This window comes from Oenanthe melanoleuca, chromosome 14 (genome assembly GCF_029582105.1).
Source record: "Oenanthe melanoleuca isolate GR-GAL-2019-014 chromosome 14, OMel1.0, whole genome shotgun sequence".
Lineage (NCBI taxonomy): Eukaryota > Metazoa > Chordata > Aves > Passeriformes > Muscicapidae > Oenanthe > Oenanthe melanoleuca.
In genome coordinates this window covers 13197580-13215619 of record NC_079348.1, presented here as the reverse complement: position 1 = coordinate 13215619, position 18040 = coordinate 13197580, and the positions used below count along the sequence as shown (strand labels likewise).

Sequence of the window (18040 nt, the reverse complement as noted above, 5' to 3'; positions counted from 1 at the left end):
GTTTGTGTGCACACAGAGTGATGTCTGCACAGGAGGATGCATCATCACCGAAAGGAATTTGAATTCCTTTTCTGGGAGTTACTCCTGCACTTTCAAAAAAGCCAGAGCAGCCAAAGGGTGACAGTGGTTTGCTAGGAGTTCATTGCTCACTCAGGATCAGGGCTGTGCTGGGGATTGTTGTGGGAACTCCTCAGGAACAAGCCTGGTGGGAGAGGTCTGATCCTCAACACAACGTGATGTGGCAAATGACTGTCTCTCAGCCAAATTCCTCATTCCAGTGCTCCAGCTACCCATGGGGTAGTGACACAAGGGGGTTCTGGCCTCAGGAATGCAAAGAGCTGGACAACAAGATTGCTGCTGTTCCTATGTCACAGGGCCAGTAGCAGAAATGTCCTCTGTGGAACCCTACTAAACCTGCCTTCCTCTCCTCCTGCTGCTTCTCATGATGATCCACAGCTCCACTGCAGAGTGTCCACCCTTGGGCAGGTCATGAATCTTTGTCAGGAAGTCACCAAAGGGAATTTTTTTTTTTAATTAATGCAGGTCTTTAAAATCCGAGATCTGTTCCAAAAGCTGGCTACCAGAGTTTCTCATTTTAAACAGCAGAAGCAAGCAACAGACGTGTTAGCTAATTATTAAAGTGGGATTCTAATTTCTGACAGCCCTGACTGCAAATTCAATTGAATGGCATCACTATGAGATCAGGGATAACTTTCCCCACGGGTCTGTATTATCCACAGGAATTGCCTTCCTCTCAAGGAGAATGCTGTGGATAAGAGGACACATATATCTGCTCTAACTCTGAAATATTCAAGGCATATTAAATTTTGAAAGTCTGAAAAGTGTAGTCTAAATCCTGGCTTTACTCTTTAATTTCCTACCAAGGTTTGAAAAGCTTGCAACCATTGCTTTAAATGACAAGGCTAACTACAACTAAATGCCCAAGAGCTGGGAATGACAGATAGGCCTATAATTTATTATTTAAGAAAGCAAAATTATATTTTGAAATTTTAACGTGACAGCCCAGTGCTGGTGTACAGGGAATGCTCTGCTGTGATAACATGACTGGTCTTTAATCACCCCAGGACAACTCTCTCCCCTCAGCATTGCCTTCTCTTGCTCAATTATTATCGCTGGCCTTGTGCAGAATGGCCCTGCAGATTACACTCTGCTGGAGCTGCTCATCTCCTTCTCCAGCCACCCAGCTCCGTTCCATGTCCCTGGGAGGACTGCAGAGCAAAACCTAGAGTGGGGACATCTCAGAGTGTCCAAGTATCTAAGTAATGCAATGAAATATAGAAGAATTTGCATAAAACCCGAGGGTATCCTCAGATATAATTGCTGACAACTTCTGATCTTGGTTAAACACAAAAAGTATCAAGGCATCAAGACTGCTGCCAGAGGAGTAATGTTACCCTTCCTAACCCAGAGGCACAGGAGCAGGGTGCGGCAGAGCTGTGAAGTGAACATGAGCTACAAACCCAAGCCAGCCTTTCCATGGGCACAGGGAGCCCACAGGTCTGACCTCCACAGCTGCCCCCCTGCAGGCACCCTGCTATCCCAGAATTGTTAAATTGGAAAAGCCCTCTGCAATAATCGAGAACAACCATTAGACCAGCACTAAAACATGTCCCAAAGTGCCACATCCACATGTTTTTTGAGTACTTCCAGGGACTGTGATTCCACCACTTCCCTGGGCAGTTCCAGTGACTGTCCATTCTTTCCATGAGGATGACAACCCGAGGGGATCTGGGCATGGAGATGATGAACCCTTGCTGCCCTTTGTTACCAGCTCTCAGGAAAGTTCTGCAGTTACTGACTGAAGTGGCTGAAAGCCCACAGCTAACCCAAAGTGGCTGACTAAGAGCATTGGGTGGTCCAGGATCCAGCAGCCCCTGTGGAGGGATCCAAGGCTGGGGCCACTAGGCACTGTCAGGGTACAGACCTAAACTGTACCCTGTGCTGGGGTGCTGGGCCATGCTGGGGGCACTGGGCTGAGCTGGAAGGTGCTGCTTGCAGTCACTGGAATAAACTGGGAGTGTGTGGAACAGGGAGTGGTGTCCATGGGACTCTGGGGTGATTGAGGGAAAGTAAGGATCAGGTGCTGGTCAGAACTGGGGGCACTGGGCTGTGCTGGCAACAGGGCTATGTGTGAACGGGTGGTCAGAACTGGGGAAATTGGGCTGTACTGGGAACGGGGCTGCGTGTGAAGTGGTGGTGAGAATGGGGATGCGGCTGTGTGTGAGGTGCTGGTATGAACTGGAGGCGTTCGGCCGCACTGGGCACAGCAGTGAGGTGGAGGGGCAGGGCCGCACCGGGCACAGGCCCTGGGCAAAGGCGGCGGCTCCGGCCGCGCTGTCCCCGCCGGTGCCGGTAGCGGTGGCCCGGCCGCGCTGTCCCCGCCGGTCCCGGCCGCGCTGTCCCCGCCGGTGCCGGTAGCTGTGGCCCAGCCGCGCTGTCCCCGCCGGTGCCGGCAGCCGCGGCCCCGCCGTGTGCCGGCGGAAGCGGAAGGCGCCGCGGCCGGGCCCTTCCTGCGGGAAGCCCGAGCCGAGCCGGCATGGGCGAGAGCACCAGCCCCATCAGCGTGATCCTGGTGAGCTCGGGCAGCCGCGGCAACAAGCTGCTGTTCCGCTTCCCGTTCCAGCGCGGCGCCGAGCACCCCGCCGCGCAGGACAGTAAGTGCCGCGCCGGGAGCTGCGGCTGCCCCGCCAGCAGCAGCCTCCGCCGGGGCCTGGCATCCTCCCGTGGGGGCCGGTACCCCACACGGACCCGTATCACGTCCTTCACACTGGCCGTGGGGGCCTGGCACCCTCACACTGTCCGTGGGTACTCGGTATCCCTCACACTGTCCGTGGGCACCCCGCACCCTCACACTGTCCGTGGGCACCTGGCGCCCCTCACAACTCCCCATGCACTCTGCATCTCCCAGCCCTTGCCCTGCACGGGCTCTCACTCCGTCCAGGTGCCCTGGGACCCCTCCCATCCATCCCAGTAGAGCCACGTTAGTGCCAGCTGTCATTACCCATTACTATGGTGCTTTCCTGCTGGCCCCGGGGCAGGTGGATCCCCTGCGGTTTGGGAGCTGCAGGGGAAGGAGGAGGCGGGATGAGAGTAAGGCACTGATTTGGGGAAAGGGGTTCAGTAAACACTATAAGCTTTAACCAATAAAGGGTAGAAATTGCAAAACTTCAGTGTTGTGAATAGTGTGCGGGGGCAGGTTTATTTTCTCCTGGAACAGGACCTTGGGACTATTCAGGTTGAATCTCTTACTTTGAGGCATGTGTTTTGGGACAGTGCTTGTGGCTGGACTGGGACCAGTATCAGTGCAGGGCCTAAAGGTCCTGCAGGGTGATGAAGCTGTGGGATTTGGGCTGTGTCCCAGGAGAAGTTTGATTCCCCTGCTTAGATTGTGAGTTAGTTTGTGAGGAGAGAACCATCTCTAATTCCCTCTCCATTTTATAGATAAAATCTGAAAAGTTTGGTTTTTTGTTTTGTTTTTTTTTCCCCCACTGACTGTTCCCCTGCCACTCCCCTTCTGCTTTTTGTTGCTAAAGGATTTCCCTTACTGTGACTGTGGGGGCATTATAATTGTCCCAAAACCTGAGCAATAAGGAGGGAAATTGCATTGGTCAGAATTTTACTTTTCACTCTTGAACTGCAAACTATTACCTGTGTCAGTTTTTATGAATGTTTCACTTTCTCCCCTTCATCCCTTGAAGGATAAAAATTTTCTCCTAATTTTTTTTTCTTTTGAGTGAGAATAGAAAAATATACAAAAACACATTAAACAGATTGTTCCTGGGTAAATTTACCTTCATTCTTTGCTTCAGACAAACCAAGGAGTCGATATGCTGTGAATGGCTCTGGTGACACCACAGAAGATCAAGATGGGGACTCCAGGTAGGAGGGAAAGTGTTTCCTCTGGTCTAAGAGGTTGAAATGGAGGAGAGACAGCCTCCTGCTCTCTTGGCTCCTAGTTCCTAGGCACATTTTATTGGACTGTATAGAAGACAACCTGGAAAAAAAAAAAAAAAAGAGCTTTAATATCAAGTTATGAACAACTTAGTGCTCAGTAAAGAGGGCTGTCTCATGAGGGAATGCTGCTGCATCTGTTACTTTCTGGGCAAGATATAGGTCCTTGTCCACAGCTATTCTGTGCTTGTTGGAAAGGCATTATTACTCTTTCAAAACTAGGAGTATTAAACCCTTGGCAAAATCCCACTTTTCTTTACCTGCCTACTTCTAACTGGATATATTTTTCAGTTGCCTCAACTTCTTCCTTAGCTCATGTAATGGTTGTATGGAATTGCTATGTACTAATGAATAACTTATTTTGTTTCTCCAAACAGAGCTGCTTTTGTGTCAGTGGACTGACACAGTGGCTCAAAAGGAAACTGAGACTTGAAGAGAGTTTTTAAAGTACAGGAAATCAGAGGGTAACAAATGCACTGAAAATAGGCATCAGCATGTGTGGATGGACCCTCCAGTTTGGTTTTATTGAGCATTTGAAATCTGCTGCATATTTCTAAATTTATTACTGCTAGATATAAGATAAATCTAGGAGAGAAAAAGTTTTTTTTTGGCTGCAAGTTCACTTGCAGATCTTCTCTGTGATGCATATTTTAATCTCCAGTATTAATAATAAAGGGTAGTTGCTGCTCTTCTCTTTTATTAGAGTACTAAGGAAGTAATCATCACTTTCCCCTACAAAAAAAATAAATGTAAGGTTGTTGTTAACTTTATGACAGAGAATGGTTTAGCTGAATTTAAAATCACCCACGTGACTGTAAACATCATCAGTTAATTTGGTTTTCCAGGACTGGGATCTTATGAAAACAGATTTTGCTTGAAGTCATTTCTAGCTCCTGTCTCTTCTGATGCCTTTGAAACCTTCAAGTGTGACCTTAGGTTGTGTGTCCAGTGAGTGCAGTATGGACAGGGCACAGCAAACCATTTGTATGTTGGGAACTGGTGAGTGGATTTTCAGACTGGGCTGTGGACAGCAGGAGGGATCAGTGCACACATTTGCTGGTTATCCCAGGGGTTTCACTGGTGGCTGTTCAAACCTCTGGCTCTAGAATTTCCCTAGACAGATTAAGGTGGTGTTGGAATGATATCAGCTTCTGTCTGACACTGATTCTTGTTGCCTCTGCTGTTTTGGCAGGTTGGACAAAGCACTTAAGGCGTGGCTGTGTTTATTGTATGTTGCTTGTGTTACTGAATTAGTGTGAATATGTGTTGCTGAAGTGATGTAGGAAAAGCTTTTGTCATTTCTAATGATGGTCAGGTGAGAAAACTGTTGGTGTTTTCCTGAAACAGGTTTTTAAATTGAATGTGCTGGCGTGTAACCTATACTAAACAAATATTTAGATTTCTTCATTGTTGTGATATCCAGAGCACTGGGCATGAAAGTTCATGCTTAATCTCCTAATCAGTTATTTGTTACTAATAAAAGACTTTTTTCAGATCTTTCTGTATCTCCCATGCATGTGAAAGGGAAATAGAAGAGCAGCAGCATTTCTGTTGCTCTGAAAGTTTATTTCTTCTAGATGCTGGATATTGGAGTCCAGCACACTGCTGGTGCTGCTTACATGGCTGAGCATCTACTTTCTGAAATTCAAAGTCCCTTTCAGAGTTGTGTTTGTTTCCAATTTGATTATTGAAAGCTTTTTCCCAGCAGCAGTGTAATCATCACTCCTAAGTCTCCTGCATCCCACACAACTCATGTAGCAGTTAAATGTGTCCTCTTCAGTGGTACCTGCTAGTAGAGCATGCTGATGATTTTTATTTAGTGAGAGCTGTCAATTTAAATTAGACAAGAGGAGCTTTGTTGCCAAGGTTTGTATTTTTCACTGACTGATACAGGTGGGAAAAGTATGCAAGTTTTAAGTACACAGATGGTTCTTCCAGCAGAAGACAAAAAGACATCTTCAAATCCATGCAACGGATTGCTCCAACTTTGATTTGTATCAGGCAATTTTAGGAGTAACAGAAGTTGGTGCCTTGGAATAGAAGAAATTCCAGGGGGAGAGTGGAGGCAGAAAATTGCAGATCCCTGGAGGGAGGGAGATGCACCTGCCTTGTAAGCTGGGAAAGGAAAGGAGTTGAACTTTCATATGCCATGAAATCAATGTCATCACTGATTTTTTTTCCTCACCAACATTATGAATTTTTGCTTCAGTTTTTGTGTTTCCATTGAAGATCAGGTTGTAGAGACCAGGAATGGAGCAGCTGGTTTTGTGAGAGCCATTCCTTCAGTGGCAGCTCCATCCCTGTAAGATCCTTCTTGTGCAGGGCAGCAGTTCCCTTCCTGGACACTCAGTGCACTCAGTCCATGGAGACAGTTCAGCAGCATGGATCCTGTCTGATTTCTGGTGGTGATGATTTTCTGTCTGAAATTATACACAATAAAAGTAATTAATGAAGTGGTTTTGTATTATTTTTGGAATACTTCATTGAGGGAGAGTTGGAAGAAGGTTCCTTTCAATCCCTGTGTGTCAGTAGCACCCATGAGTGTTTTTGGTGGCACAAATTGAGGCTGTGGAGTGGGCAGACTGGTAGGTTGAGTTGATGGTATATGGCAAGTTTGATAATGTTTAGGCTTGTGTTTTTCTCATTCCATGCTCAGTACAAAGGTTATTCAGATTTATCTTGTAGCTGCAATAGTTTCTAAGAGGGTTGGAGTCATCCTTTTTTATACTGGATGACTGTCTTTAATTTATTAGCAATCTAGCACCAATTGTGTCCTAGGTAAGATTTACTGTTGCTTTTCCCCCTGAGCTATTGGAACTCAGATCAATTACTTTGGAGCTGACCTTTCCTAGAGCAGTTGAGGTGCATGTATTTCTTAATGCTCTCAGGAAGGACAAAATCAGATCAGTTTAGGTGCCTTAACTCCATTTCCATGTAGCATATTTGTATAGATAATAGGATTTCTTCTAGCCTCCAGGCTCAATTTCCTGGTCATTGTTAGGCTTTTTGTTTTTTTTTTTATAGACAATGGCAGCCTATTCATGATAATCCTTCCTCCAGGTTACTGGGGTGTGTTTGCTTGTATTAATTTCTGCTCAGTGGAGCTGTTTTGGGTCCTCAGAATACATATTTTACTTCCTGCTGAAAGCAAGTTGAGCAGCAAAAGTGTTTGAGGTGTGTTGATGGTGGCCATGCAACAAAAAGGTATTCAGAAGACTGTCACTGTCAAAACAAATTGCTTGTCAAGTGTCTCTTTGTTGGCTTTTCTCAGCCTTTCATCATTTGCACTTTTCAAAAACATCCTTCAGTTTCTGAGTGTTTTACCAGGAATACATCCCCTCCCAATGTTTATAGAGATGCCTGCCTATCTTTTTTCTTTCCCCTGAAAAAATATGAGGCAATTACTCCTTTGAAGCCATAAGATAATGCTGTGTTAAATTGGTTTGAAATACTTTTTTTGTAGTTTTTCTGAAGGTGGTATAGCCAGCAGCAAAAATTCTAATGAGGAGGCACATATAGTAACATATGTTACAGCAGACTTTGCATTTTTAGTAGCAGAGCTGACTAGCTGAAGTAGTTTTAGCAAATTTAACAAATGCTTCTGTTACAAAAAACCCAAGTTACTGACAAACAAGGATTTGAATGTCCCTTTCTAATAAACAGTAGTTCTCCTGTGATAACATTTGTTTCCTGTGTCCCTCTTTCACTGGACTCCAGTGTTCTTCCTTGGATTTGTTCTGAAAGGCTTCCTTTCTGTAAGCCTGTGCTTTTCCATTCATCCCCCCCATTCCTTGAAACATCCTTCCTGTAATATCACCCCATTGTGTAGTTTGTCATTTAGGTTCTCTGGGTTCTCTTTTCAACATGACTGGCAGAAATCTGCTGTGTTTTCTATTAAGTAATTGTTGGAGGTTCTCAGTTTGTCTCCCCTTTCTCATGTGAGACAGTATAAAGCTTTTATCAGATTCATTTTTCAGTACAGTTATGAAGTTGTTTCGAGAAGCAAGTCCTTTTTTAATCTTAATTGGGAGAAAAAGTGGCAGTTGACTACTAAAATGGAAAAAGGTGTTTCTGATATAAAAGTGAGTACAGGTGCTAACAGAGTCCTGCTCTATACACCTGTTGTAAAGAAAGGTTTAGGATTCTTTGCCTTGAAAGCTTTTTCAGCCTCCACTTCTTAAGTTGTACTTATTGCCTGGGGCACAGAGAGGGGCAGAGAAGGGCTTGGTGTGTGTGCTGTGAGCCTGGCCAGCCTTGTGCCTGCTGTGTGGGTCCCTGCAGGAGCAGTGGTGGCTGTGTGTGCCAGGCCCTTCACAGAATCCTGCCACAGTAAACACTTGGCATCCTCTTCTCCCAAGTCTTGTGGGTGTGGAAGCACTAGAACCAACTGGGAAGAGCTGTGGGTAGTTTGGGGGTGCATAGGAGGTTCTTTGGTGGAAATGATAGCAATAGTCTAGGAAAGAAACTAAAGTTTACGATCTGCTCTAAATCAGGCTGCAGCCTCTCCTGTTTCTCTTCAGGTAAGCATGAATTAAGAAGTGCCATGGAAATCAGCTCCATAAATTCTGTGTGCTGTGGACAAACACATGGCAGCAGCCACTGCTAGTGCAAGGACTAAATGACCTTAGCCTGTTTTCTCCATGTTGTCAAACAGCCTGCAATGTGTCCCTGGAATTCACCTTCCATTAACTTTTGACTCTCCTCAACAGTTACATTTCCTTTACAGGACTTTAACCTTTAATAGTTCATCCTAGTTTTTAATATTATCTCTTTTTTTTTTTTTTTTTTCTTTTGTATTTTGTGTACTTGCCTCGTTTATTTTCTTTTGTTGTGTTTTGTTTTGTGTTTATGGCCATGTTCCCATTTCAGAGACCAATGTCCTCTAACTGATGAGCAATTGGTTTCAGGGTAAGACCAAACGTTCTAAACAATCACCTTTGTCTAGAATGGCTTTCTTTTCTCACCATCCTTTTAATTGTGCTTTTGTTTCTGGTTTCTGTTTTACACTGAATGATGAGAAAATTATATGCTAAATCACAGTGTCTGTAGGAAATGTGTTGCTAAAGGTTTGTACCAAGGTCCTACTAACATTTCTGTGCTTCCTGTAGGAAATCCAGAATGGGTGTGGCACTGTCCCTTCTGTGAACTGGGAAAAGCTGTGAGGCTCTGGGCATGCAACAAGAATAGCCTTGGCCTTGTAGTTATTCCAGCAATGAGCCCTAAATCAAATTGTTTTCTGAGGAGAAATGACTTGAAAGTCAAGATCAGTGGGTAAACTATTTAATCCCAGGGTAATGATGGAGAGCTCTTTAGAGGACCCAGTTTGGAGCAGCTGTGATGGTTCGTTGTTCTTTGTGCCCCACTCACCTAAATGAGATGATTACACACATAGAGGGAGGAGTGCTTAACTCAGGGCCCCAGAAGGAAAAAAAATAATGCATCCTTAGTCCCTGCTTAACATAAACCTCACTTACATACTCAGATCCTGTTCTAAACTACTTCAAAGAAAAATTCTTTATAAAAACCTTGCTTTGAATTCCTGTGGCATATAAAAAGTTTTGATCCAGTCTTGGGGGAAAAATTGAATTTGTGCTTGAATCTTCCCCCTTCTTTTCAGTGTGCTGTTGCTATGTTGTGCTTGGGAGAGGAGCAGTATAATATTTTGGACAAATCAAAGCTTTTGTTTATTGTAGATTCTTTCTGCCTGCTGAATTCCTTAGTACAGAAGAGTTTTGCTTCCCCCTGGAATTCACAATGCTCAGACTAATCTCATAAAAGGAGATGGGTTACTGCCCAACTGCAAAACCTAATCTGCTTCTAACAAACTCTTGGGCTCTGAGAAGTCAGTGTTTTTAGGTTATCTAAACATATCCCAAAGATGGGAAAATGTGTATTGAAATATTTAAAGTATTATTTTCTAAGATGAGGTAACAAATTGAAGTAATGGGAATAATGCATCTGCTGTTCCTCAATTTCCCTATTGTCCTGAGGCCTAAGAAATGTCAAAATTATGTAGAGCACTGGGGGGTTAAAAAAACCCAGAGAGCAAAACTGTAAATCCAGGCTGTCAGAGGAGGAGAATGGGACTGGAGTCCAGGTGACTCTTGGGAGAGCCTGTGGTGATAGGAGGTGCACCTGTGTCAGGATTATCTGTCCCTGAGCATGTCCTCTGGCTGCAATTCCACTACTCTCCCAGAGAAGACCCTGCTATGAGAAGATCCTGAGGACTTTCCAAAAATCAACCTTTTAATCTCTGCCTCCCCAAAGAGCCACATGCAAGGTAGGGCAGACAGGGCTCTTGGTGTCAAGAGCTCTCCTGGGAAACTGCTGAATTCTCACCTTTAGCACCACATTTATCTGTTAAAGGATCTGCTGGTGTAATTCTGTGTGGAAATTATCAGAATTATCAGTATATCAGCTCCCAGGTATCCTTTGCCAAGGCTGGAGGAGGGAAGGGTAACTAATTTCTTCCCAGGAAGCTGACATTTTCTAGTTTGCCCTCCTTCTCCCTTCACCCCCCTAACATATGCTCCTTTTGGATCCACTGCTATTCCCATCTTCCTGGCTCCATGATGAGCCTATTAACGAGCAGCTGAGCAGGGCAAGAAGAGGAGGAGAAGCTCATTGCTGTCATGGTGACTTTTTTTTTTTTTTCTATTTTGAATGTGGTCTCCGGGGTCTCTCAGTCCAGGTCCTGGTCCAGGTCACTTTGCCCTTTCTTCCCAAACTTCCCAAGTTGTGCAGCCCAGTGGCTGAGGAGCATGAGCTCAGTGGCCTCAGGGGTCTCTGGCTAGTCTCTGCTTGCCCTTAGCTTGGAGTTTGGAACAGAGCAGTCAGGGATTTGGAAGTTTGTACACAGCTGCTCCTTCCATAAACCACACATAAGTAGTGTGGTCAGGTTGACCTGTTTGTACAAGCACCAGGGGCTCTGGCAGTTTGGACCTGTGTGGTTCTTCATCTCCAGTATTTGTAAATAAAAGAAATTCCCCCTGTGTCCTTGAGTGCATTTGTGTTAATTTTTGTAGTACTCCATGACTCAGAGGGGAGCAGGACTAAGGTACATTAATTGCTCTTCTGGCCATAGAGGCTCACTTGTGGCAGAGAGATAAGGTGAGCACAGCACACACCCATGCCTGCCCTGCTCTCTGAGTGATACTGGGTTATCTGGGATACCTGCCTGCTCTAGGGGGATGGTCTGGCAGGGACACACAACCCTGAGTGTAAATGCAGAAACTGAAATAAACATTTTCATTCTTAAAACCCCACTCTCAGAAAATGGTTTGAAATTCGTTTGGTTAAATAGGAGCCTCTAGGAAATCAGATGAGGAGAGAACTTGTTAATAACAAGCCTTGCACTGCTCCTATTCTTGAGCAACAAGTTTACTCTAGCTTCTGAGGTCCTCTTCACTGTGGGCATGGGCTTCACTGTCCCAGGGGGCACCTTGAGGAAAACAGATGTTGGTAGAGGCTGGACCAATGTTGTGAGGCCATTGGAGAGAGCAGCTGTGGAATTCCTCCCTTGTCATACTGGAATTTTTAGCTGGTTGTTCAGCAGTGGCTGTGTTTCACAGGGTAAACCTCTTGTAGATACCTGTCCTGTCTCAGAGCTGCTGCCTTGTCCCACCAATCCAGAGCAATTCAGTAACTCCATGGCTGGGCATTGGGAAGGGCCTGCCCTGTCATGAATGTGATTATCAAATGAGAAAGCCCAGGTGAGACCAGGCAGCTCTTGGAAGGTGCCAGTGGTCTGCTGGGCACAGCTTGAGATCTGTTAAGTGAGGAATTTGGAATGTCACTGATGAGCTTTGGGAGAGGAAGGACAAGCATTGGCTGTGTTTCTTCTAGTTGAATCAGCTCTTTCTTGCCTTCCCCTCTGCCATACTGGGTGGCTTAAAGATCTCTGTTGTGCTTGAGTGACAGGCTGTGTCAATATGTAGTTGCTTAGTAAGTTAATTAACCTGCAGCTAAATCCAGACAATGGCTAACTCCAGCTGTTTTTATATTTAAGCAAACTGCATCTAATCTTTTCAATGTATTTTGCTAAGCATGTAATTAAATGAGCATGACCCTGCAGTCTTTGTTGTGAATGCTTCCTGTTTTATAATTGTGATGATCTGAGGGATGTAATTTAGGGGTCTTAATTTTACATAATTGGTGGTACTCCAGGTACAGCAATCTAGTCACAATTCATAATGCCTTAAAAGCTTTGGAATTAAATATATCTGTATTTGGAGGAGTATTTTGGGGTGTGCTTTTTGAAAACTGTAATAACTTCTGTTTCTGCTCTTCAAGGTTTTCTGATGTCATCCTGGCAACAATTTTGGCTACCAAGTCAGATATGTGTGGCAAAAAGTTTGAATTGAAGATTGATAATGTTCGCTTTGTTGGCCATCCCACCTTGCTCCAGCATGCCCTCGGGCAGGTACAGTATGAGATCCCTCTGGGGACCTGCCTTCTTCACAAACTGCCTGGCTTTAGTGAGGAAACCTGGAATTCACAATGTGCATGTTGGCTTTTGATCCTGGTTTTACTGCCTGATGCTCCAAGCTGTCCTTTACTTAATTCTGGGTCAGTGGAGTGAGTGGTAAACTGAGGGAGCTGTCAGTGATCACAGAAACTCTTCTGGTTACTGTAGGGCAGCAGTGTGATTAAGGAGAAGTAAAACTGGGCACTCCAGCTCAAAAAGCTCTTTCTCACTATTTTAATTACTGCAAGTTAGCTGTTAGCACTTCTAATTAGTGTGGCAGTTAAAAACCCACCACTGAAAACCTTCACAAATACTAAAAGCTTCATCAGCGTTGTTTGGCTTTTAACTCTTCCTGAGGCTGAAGATGATCCAGGAGACTTAGATGGAATATGTAGGATCTTGAAAGAGATGTAAAATTTTCTTGTGGACCAAGTCAGGCTGCTATTTGCATTGAGTCCTTCCTCCATGGCTTATGGTTTACAATGTGAGCAGTTTGCTACCTGGGCTATGTTAAAGGCCCTGCTTAAATCCAGGAAAGAATTCATGTGCTTCTGTGTTCCAAATATTCCCTGTCCTGTTCCTTCTTCCTGATCAACTGTAGGAATGACCTAGGCTTTGGTAATTTCTGAATCCAGCACTGATCCCTGTCACTGAACTGTTTTGGTCTCATTTTTCATTGAATTTGCTAAGTCATTCCATTTTTAGGGGAAAAAGAAGTCTGCTTGCCAATTCTATCCTGCTTTCTAGCTATAATTAGAGGTGGAAACAGCTTGTTGGTAACTGCTGCTTGATATTTAGAGGACCAGACTGCTTTAGTCCCAGCGAGGAGTTGGCCTAAAACATCGAAAGATGCTACTTTGGGAACTCAGTTGTGAGTCTACAGGAAATGGCATGGAGGATCACCAAGATTAAGTCCTGAAAAGGTTAAACTGTCTTGGAAGACAGGATTCAAGTGTGCCCAAGTTGTGCAAATCCATCAGCAGCCCCAGACAAGGCAAGTGATGTACCAGGCCCAGGGTCTGTATTGGACCCCAGCCAGGAGCAGGAGACAGGACAAGGGTGGGATGTACCTGACCAAGGTCCCTCCAGAAGACAGGCACAGCTCCAGGCCCTGGGCTGAGCTTAAATGGAGCTCCCAGGTCATGGACTGGAGGGGGGTGTGTGTAATGGGAACCCAGCTGGGGCTGCCCAGGGCTATTAAGAGCTTTTGGTACCCTCAAGGCTCTGACAGCAGTGGCCTGTTCTCCTTCAGATAATTTTAATTTATTTTACTAATCTAGTCTGAAAGGCCCAGCTTCCTAAATGTGATGTAAACAGGGTTGAAAATTTGTATTTGCAATTTTTTCACCACTTATTATTGTACATTCTTTCCAGTCAGTTTAATCCTAATTGCATGAAATGTCACTTCATTCATTTCAATTTGTCTAAATAAAATTGCATCTGAGCAAATAAACAAAGTTATAAAGAGCTGTAAACACTTTTTTTGTTACTTCTGAAGGAACTTCTCTTTGGGTGTGTCTTATCAGCCCAGGAGGCACCCCAGAACTTTCTAGAGTCCAGAATGTTCCAGATGTGGCAGCCATCTCTGCAGCTTTGTGTCAGTCTAAATCTGGGACCCTCCTGCAGTTAGGAGGAAGCCAGATGGATCTGCTTTTCCATGGAGCTCAGGCAGTGTCTGGAGTAACCCAGCAGCTTCTGCTTTGAGTTTCCTCAGAGTTCATCCTGCACTAAATTAATGCACAGGACAGCTCAGCAAATTCTTACTCCAGTGAGATTCAGGAGTTACAAGAGCACAAATATTTAATCCTATGTGCCAGGTTGCTTTTTATGTAGCAATGTTCTGAATTCTTCAAATGCCTTCAGCATTTTCATTCCCAGCCTAATCTTCTTTCTTTTTGTTGTTGTTTTTTGGTTTTTTTCTGGACTTGAGGTAATATGAAATCTAGCCTGCATCCCAGCTGATGTTAGTGATGGTATTTCTCTGATTTTAAGGAAGGAACAGGATCAGTCCTTACACTTGGAAATACACAAGAAGTCCTGGAAGCTGTAATTCTAGAACAGATAAACACAGTACACTGCCTTTGCCACTCCCATCACTGCCTTTCTGACAGAATGTAATTTTCACTTCAGGTGAAAAAAAGCCCCAAAAATATGCATCACCTCATAATTTTCTAAATTTTGAGACTCCTGAGTGCCAGCAGTCAGATTTTGGAGTTCAGTCCCAAGCAGTTCACTGCTGGTGCTTGGAACCTGTTGTGAAGAGCAGATGCTGCTCTGTGTTTGCCCTGGCTCAGGTGCTGCACATTCTTTGGGTAGAGACCAGCTATTGTTTGGCCTGCCAGGTCCCAGCTGTTTGCACTTGGGATTGGGTGGGTGTTGAGCAGGGAGCTGCAGGGGAGGTGGGAATGTCCTCTGCATTTTGTGCTCCATCTTGTGGTGACATGTGCTCCCTTTGGAGTTGGTCTGGCTGTGCAAATTCCACTTGCTTATCTCAGCTCCTGTTTCTTCTCACTGGAAATTTTCAATCTGCCTTAGGGATGGAGCTGTGCTACAGAGAGAATAGAGGGGCTGGACAATGTGTTTGAAATCCTGCAGGAAGGGAAAAATCAAACCTTTTATTTTAGTACTGCTGTTCTGGAGCATATTTTATCTGATAAAAGCAGCAGCTTGTAACAGGATGCAATTTGAATGGAGATTTTAGGAAAGGAAGAATAGGTGTGGCCTGAGATGAGAAATATGTGGAATTCTGTTGACAGTATATCTATCTGACTATATATATATATATATATATATATATATATATATATATATATATATATATATATATTTATTTGTGCTAAAGAATTTAAACCTTGGGTTCCTAATGTCCTAATGATGCTAAATGTAATAACAAAGACACTAAGTAAGACTGCTATCTTAACTGACACTCATGTCCATGCTTGTGACCAAAAAGCTTTGGTTTGTCTTCACAGCTGCTCAGCAAAGGCAGTGTTGTAGAGTAACTGTGGCACCCCAATAAAAGACAAAATCATAGTTCTGTTTTTTGCAAGCATATTTGATGTTATAAATTGACTTGTCTGCTCTCTTTTCTCACCTTGTTATTTGACTAGGGCTTTTTTTTTTTTTTTTAATTACTTTCCCTTTGTTAGTGTCTCCAACTGCCACTAGCTGATGGGATTTTCTAAAAAATATTTTTCAGGTATCCAAAACTGACCCTTCACCAAAGAGAGAGATGCCCACCATGATTCTGTTCAACGTGGTGTTTGCACTGAGGGTAAGGACTGTCTGCATTCCATCTGACTGTGGGATGTGCTTTGGATTCATGAGAGAATGCAGTAGGCTCCCACTCCAGGCTTGTTTTATGATTAATGGCCAGTGTTTGAAAGCTGCCTCCTCTCAGCACTGAGGTCACTCTAAAGGGAGAGTGCCAGGGAGCTGCAGCTGAGCAGCTAAATGAGAAGATGATACAAGAAGAAGAATAAAGAGGTTTCAGTGCTCAGCAAAAACCTGGAACAAATAGTTTCTGCCTGGAATTTTTTCAGGTTTCCTCTATTAACTAGATGCTGGTGTTAAGGGATTCTGGCTTGGCTAATTAGGTGTATAAAACCCTAGAAATTTCATTATGTTCAAGCATTACTTTGTTTCTGAGCTTTGGCTTTGTTTTCCCAGTCCACAGGTTGTTTAAAAATAAAAGAGGGAGCTGGAATGGTCGTTTTTATGGAAATGGTTGATTTTTGCTTGACTGGATGAAATGTCATAATTTAAAAACCTCCAGCTCCCTGCTTGTGAAAGGAACTTTGTTTTCTTTTTAGCACTAGTACTTTTCTTACCACTGGCTTTGTAGTGGTGACATGGACATGGCCCCAGCCTGCATGGCTTGTCCTCAAGTGAGGAGCAAGGTTTCACCCAAGACAATTACCTAAATCAAGCAAGAAATTTTTTACAGTGCTGGGAATCCAGTGTTGCTGTGCTTTAGGACACTCCTGGGTCAGGGAGTGCTGAGTTTGCAATGGAGGAGTTGATTTTAGATTTCACTTGTGAAGAGATGTTATTTTGTGTGTTGTTTTGTGTTGTTTTGGTGAATTGTTGCAGCCCTGTGCTTTGCTTGCAGGGAAGTGTGTGCAGATGCACCTGCAAACACACGTGTTGATGCACACTGAGCCATGTGGCAGCAGAAGTGTTGAAACCAATGCTCTTTCATTCACAGTGGAGACCAGCCTACATTTTTCTGGAATCTAGTTTCTAGTGCTTCTAGGAAAACTTGCTTTCTTTGCCCTTCAGCCTTGTGATGATACTGTAATTGTGTGATGTAATATAATTGTGTGTGTGATGCAGCACTGAATCCATTTGCCAGATGAGACGCTCTTAGTTCACAGGGAGCAGTCAGGTTTCTGGAAAGTGCTGGGCAAGAAGCAAGTGGAAATTTTTCCCTAGGATGGAGTAGTGAAGTGCAGGAGGTGGGTGGAGGCCCTCAGAGATAAAGGTGAGTGTCCATCTGCAGGGGGCAGACAGAGTAGGCAAAGGCCCAAGTGTGATAATCAGCACTGATCCTGCTGTGTTTGAGCTTCAGGGCTACCAACATGGCATGACTCAGCAAGAACTGGAGTAAAAAACCTGATGAGTCACGTTTGCTGTTTCTGTGCCAAGCGGTCACTTGCCAGAACTTTAAATTCCTTTAAATGTCTTAACAAACATGAGGCAGCTGCTGACTCATGCTGGAGCTGCTGAGTCCCCCCTCACCCCCCTTGGCAGTTGTACTGATGTGATAGATTTTTCCAGCATTTCCTTTCTGGAACTTTCATAAATGCAGTGTTAGTAATAAGCCATATTTGTAAATTTTTTGGGAGCAAAAATCCAAATTAATTCAGATTTGGGATAAAAATGTTGGTCATGAGCTGGCAATTATTACCTAGTTATTGCCTTGTCAGTACATGGGAAAAACACCAGTGTGGCAACATGGAGTTAGTGGGACATGTTAGAGGCACTGCAGCCCTTGTGCTGCCAGTGAGTTTAACCTGAACGTTGGGATATTCTCCCTTTTCAAATAGCTTGGTACTTTTTTGTCTCACTTGTTTCACTTTGTGAAGTTGAGGTCTTTGCTCTCTGCTGGTAGAAGCCCCATTAGCAATTGGAAAAACAAACCAGATTAGGGGTGTCCCCCTCCAGGTGTGGTGTTCCTTTGATTTAGACAAGCTTAGAAATCCAAATTACATTTGGACACCTCTGAGTTTCTGCTTGGTTGCGGGTAGAGAGAATTCTGTTCTTTTTCCAGTCGAGAGGCTGATTTTTGGTATGTGATTTCTGGTACCCCAGTACCTGCTGCATGTCCTGTCTCCATGAAGTAGGGCTGAGTGTCATTCCATGGGCACAGGCCTGTCACTGTGCCTCTTGCTGCTCTCCGTGATCCCTGTAGGCAGTCTGCACAGGGAAAGGGAGAGATGGTCAGTTCTGATGCTGACAGGGCTCCACAGACTCCTAAGAGGAAGGCAGGGGTGGGAGGCAGAGGGGAAGGCCATCCTGGGCACCTGACAGCTGGAATGAGGGAAGTCTGAAGAAAACCATCAATGGGGAGCCGTGTGTTCCAGTGCTGAGTGGTGCTGG

The 18040-nt window shown here is 44.4% G+C and overlaps 1 protein-coding gene across 4 annotated transcripts in view; it reads left to right on the top strand.

The window, feature by feature from the left end:
* Positions 1-2363: 2363 nt before the first annotated feature.
* The window catches only part of NPRL3 (NPR3 like, GATOR1 complex subunit), a 41490-nt gene continuing 25813 nt past the window's right edge, over positions 2364-18040 (top strand). The window contains exons 1-5 of one of the 4 annotated variants that reach the window (XM_056503132.1): positions 2364-2675; positions 3831-3900; positions 8842-8880; positions 12265-12394; positions 15639-15713. In XM_056503132.1, the coding sequence (XP_056359107.1) occupies positions 2558-2675; positions 3831-3900; positions 8842-8880; positions 12265-12394; positions 15639-15713 (432 nt within the window). In that variant the 5' untranslated portion in view covers positions 2364-2557. The remainder of the gene's footprint in view (positions 2676-3830; positions 3901-8841; positions 8881-12264; positions 12395-15638; positions 15714-18040) is intronic. The other 3 variants (XM_056503135.1, XM_056503133.1, XM_056503134.1) reach the window with 3 other exon arrangements.